Source organism: Corvus brachyrhynchos, unplaced genomic scaffold (genome assembly GCF_000691975.1).
Source record: "Corvus brachyrhynchos isolate BGI_N302 unplaced genomic scaffold, ASM69197v1 scaffold19, whole genome shotgun sequence".
NCBI lineage: Eukaryota > Metazoa > Chordata > Aves > Passeriformes > Corvidae > Corvus > Corvus brachyrhynchos.
In genome coordinates, this window is record NW_008246061.1 from 2,413,887 (window position 1) to 2,418,457 (window position 4,571).

The 4,571-nt window shown below is 59.4% G+C and overlaps 1 protein-coding gene across 1 annotated transcript in view; it reads left to right on the forward strand.

Moving 5' to 3' along the window:
- The window catches only part of OSBP2 (oxysterol binding protein 2), a 116,798-nt gene that overhangs the window by 80,577 nt on the left and 31,650 nt on the right, over nt 1-4,571 (forward strand). The window contains 1 exon segment of the mRNA XM_017746510.1: nt 2,732-2,788. Coding sequence (XP_017601999.1) covers nt 2,732-2,788 — 57 coding nt within the window.

Sequence of the window (4,571 nt, forward strand, 5' to 3'; positions counted from 1 at the left end):
TTCCTGTGCATGCTGCCTGTGGAGCTGGGCCTTTGGAGCAGATAATGAGCTTGGCTGGGATGGGAAGGTCAGGGCCATATCCCATTACTTGCCCTGGTTTCATCCTCTTAGCCCAGTGCGTCCGTGGGACACGCAGAGCCAGCAGCTGGCCCAGGGCGGTGTCCCTGGAAGGGCCAGGGCAGGGTCCTCGTGGGCTTTGGGTCGTGGGTGGCTCCCAGAAGGATTTTGGGGTGGGGAGAAGCTGAGTTGTTTCCAGAGGAGGAGGTGAAAACACGGCCCTGAGAATGTGGGGTCTGGTCTGGCCCTCTGAGAGCATCGAGTCCAACTATTACCCTGTGCTGCCCGGGCCACCACTGACCCCTGTCCCCCAGTGCCACATCCACGGGGCTGTTAAACCCCTCCAGGGATGGGGATCCACCACCTCCCTGGGCAGCCGTGCCAGGGCTGGAAAGTCCTTTCCACGAAGAAATGTCCCCAATATCCAACCTGCCCCTCCCCAGCCCAGCCTGAGGCCGTTCCCTCTCCTCCTGTCCCTGTTCCCTGCGAGCAGAGCCCGACCCCCCCGGCTGCCCCCTCCTGTCAGGGACTTGTGCAGAGCCACAAGGTCCCCCCTGAGCCTCCTTTGCTCCAGGCTGAGCCCCTTTCCCAGCTCCCTCAGCCGCTCCTGGGGCTCCAGCCCCTTCCCAGCTCCGTTCCCTTCCCTGGACATGCTCCAGCCCCTCCAGGTCTCTCTTGTCAGGAGGGTCCCAAAACTGATCCCGGTTTTGATCTCATGTAGGATGGGAGCACAGCCAGGAATTTGGCGGGACAGGGCTCGGCTCTCCCTGCCTTCAGTTGGAAAAGCAGCAAAGGGGGGATAGAGGGGGCACACGTAGGGTCTGGTCCTTCCACGTTCCAAGTGTATGTGAAGCAAAACCTTAAAGGAAAAACTTTCCCTGAATGAGTCTCAAATCCTGCTCCTATCCAAAGGAAAGGTTTGATGAAGAACTGATTCATTAGAGCTTTTCTTGGACAAATCCTGGTAAAATCAGAGCAAGTCATGGAAGCTGAAACCCTGAACCTGCTACTTGACCAGGAGTTACCTCGATCCTCAGGTGCCACCTGCAGCCCAAATGCTGAGTAACCTGCCAAGAGCTGGATAGATGATCTGTGGAACCCAAATAGCTGGAAACATGGAAAACAAGCAAGTTCTGGGAATGTTGGAAGTCTGTCAGACATCCAGACTCGGGTTGTAGTACTTTGGAATAGGTTTGAGTTTTTCAGCCAGCCTTTATCCATTGGAATTCCTTGGTATGACAAGGAGCTGCATAAGCACAGTTAATTTCCCTTTGTGTTGCCCGTTGCCAGCTCCTGGAGAATTTCCATAAAAATCCTATTTTCCTACTTTGAAACATAAGAAGTTCAGTGTGTCGCATCTTGCAGAGATTCGGGCTGGGAGGAGCAGCTCTGCCTCCGTGCTCTGCTGCACGTGGCGCTGATGGCAAAGGAAGCAGCGAGGCCACGGGAACTCAGGGTTTCATCTAAGATGGAAAATAACCTAAAAATAGAGCTGTGAGGGCCAAGCTGTCCTGTGAGACCATTGTCTAGGATGAGGCAGTGTGGGACACCGGCCCTGGGCGGATGTCCTGCTCCCGGAAATCTCCCGCCGGGAATGTGGCGCAGCCGGGGCTGGGTGATGCCAGTCCTGGGGGGCTTTGGGGGAGGGTTTAGTGCCAAGGGGTTCTCCTGCCAGCGTGGGTTGTGGTGTCCCAGCTGTCCCCTGCCCGGTGGCCCAGATGGGGATGCTGTGTGTACTGCAAGGCTTCACTTGGAGCATCCCTGAGCCCTCCTTCCCTGTGCCCAGCGCACCCGTGGGGTCCCCACGGCTGGGGGGGCCCCCCGGCTCACTGGGGAGGGAATGGGGGGTTCTGGCCATGGTGGATGTGTTGCAGGGGCCTGTGCTTGTCCTGGGCTGTGCAGCTCCGGGGAGGAGCTGGGCATCCTCCCTCTCTGCCTTCTTGGAGCATGGGGATCGCTGGCTCCTGGCTTGAGTAGCTCAGAGAAGCTATGGTTGCCCATCCCTGGAAGTGTCCAAGGCCAGGTTGGACAGGGCTTGGAGCACCCTGGGATAGTGTCCCTGGAAGGTGTCCATGCCCATGGCAAGGGATTGAAACTGGATGATCTTTAGGTCCCTTCCACCCCAAACCATTCCATGATTCTGTGATCTCTCCTCTCCTCTCCTCTCCTCTCCTCTCCTCTCCTCTCCTCTCCTCTCCCTATGACAGGAGGGTGGCTCCTGAGGGCAGTTCCTTTTCTGCATCCTCTCCTCTCCTCTCCTCTCCTCTCTGTGTCTGTCACCATGGGGACCACTGTCCCATCCACCTTCTCCTTATTTGCTGGATTTGGGGATGGAGGTGCTGCTTGAGCCAGGGCTTGGCTGAGGGCTGTGAGAGCCCAGCCTGGGCTCCTGAGGACCACAGCGGGATCAGGGATGGGGACAGGGACAGGCTGTGGGCAGGCTCTGGCAGCTCAGGCTGGCATGGACAGTTGTCCGTGTTGCAGCCACGTCCTTGGGGGTGGTTCAGCTTTGCAGGGCCGGAGCTGGGCTGTGGGTGTGGGGACTGAGCAAAGCTCCAGGAGCTGGTAAAACCACGCTCCTGGGAGAGGAGCAGGAGGGAGGTGTTGGGGAACCAGCCCCGGGATCGCCGTGCACCACGACACCTCCCAGCTGAGCTGTCCCTTCCTGCCACAGGCCTGCCGCGATTTCCTGGACTTAGCCGAGAGCCACAGCCGGAAATGGCAGCGGCCGGGGGGCCGCGGGGCGCCCGGCCTGGCCTCAGGCACCGCCAGCATCTCCAGCACCGCCAAGGGTGAGTGCCAGGGATTCCTGGGATGGGACAGGGCTGCTTGGGATTCCTGGGATGGGACAGGGCTGTTCCAGGATCCTCAGGATGGGACAGGGCTGTTCCAGGATCCCTAGCATGGGACAGGGCTGTTCTGGGATCCTGGGCATGGGACAGGGCTGTTCTGGGATCAGGATGGGACAGGGTGGCTTGGAGACACCCAGGATGGGACAGGGCTGCTTGGGGATCCCCGGAATGGGACAGGGCTGTTCTGGGACCAGGATGGGAGAGGGTGGCTTGGGGACACCCAGGATGGGATGGGGCTGCTTGGGGACCCTTGGGATGGGACCTCCAGGATGGATCAGGGTGTTCCACTCAGGGACCCCCAGGATGGGATGGAGCTGCTCGGGGACCCTTGGGATGGGACAGGGCTGCTTGGGGATCCCCAGGATGGGATGGAGCTGCTGAAGAACTTCAGGATGGACCAGGGCATTCAACTCGGGGACCCCCAGGATGGGACAGAGCTGCTCAGGGACTCCTGGGATGTCACAGGGCTGCTCAGGGACCTCTGGGATGGACCAGGGTGTTCCACTTGGGGACCCCTGGGAGGGGACAGGGCTGCTCGGGGACCCCCGGGATGGGACCGGGCTGCTCAGGGACCTCTGGGATGGACCAGGGCATTCTGCCTGGCTGTTCCCAGCGAGCTGCCAGCCATGGGAAGGATGCCCAAGGCAATGCCCTATATCCCCATGGTATTTTTTTAAATGGATCCCATTACACCATAATTATTCCTAATTGTCCTTGCTCAGGGACTTGGATGTCCCCAAGATACAGATGCGAGAGAGGGCTGTGTCCCCAGCTCGCCCCTGCTATTCCAGGCTATTTTGGGAGCTTTAACCCTTACTGGCGGGCACATCTCTGGGTGCTGGAGGGCAGCCACGGCACTGGGAAAAGGCTCAGGGTCCCCTGGCGCTGCTGAGTTGGCTGCGTGGGGGGGTGGCGGTGGAACAGCCGGGGCTTCGTTTGCAATACGATCTAACAGCTTTGCAGATTCCTGCCAAATGTCCTTCCCCCAGGGAAGCATTAGTTCCAGCCACAAAAACTGCTCATAGTGCTGGGTCTCACTTTAAAGGAAATACAGACCCGAGGGAGAGAGCAGTGGCTGCTGGAGGGGGGGTGATGGTGGTGCCAGGCACTGCCCTCGTTCCTCTATCGCCTCAAAGGAGGTTTAGTTGGGATATTGGGGAATATTTCATCATGGAAAGGGTTGTCCAGCCCTGTCCCCATCCCTGGAGGGCTTTAGCAGCCGTGTGGATGTGGTGCTTGGGGACACGGGTCAGTGGTGGCCTGAGCAGTGCTGGGGGAATGGACGGACGTGATGTTCTCAGAGGGCTTTTCCAGCCTAAACAATTCTGAGGTGCAGCTGGGGAGGGCAGGGTGGAAATGGCTGCGGGGACAGGCAGAATCCATCCGCCTGAGGTGGTGGAGAGTGTGGGAATGAGGCAGGGAATGGGATTGTCCAGGATGAGGTGAGGGGAGCAGGGAAGCTGCACCGGGACTGCTCGGTCAGCGCCTGTTCGGCAGCCATCGATCCTTCCCCCGCAGCAGAGCAATGTTTGTAAACGCGGGGCTGGGAAACCTCTCCGAGCATCACCTGAAGCACGTGACTTTTTGTTTTCCTGCTTTAATCCAAACCGGATTTCCCGGCGGACGGGGCGGTGCGGGAGTGGAGCCACACCCGACCGGGGT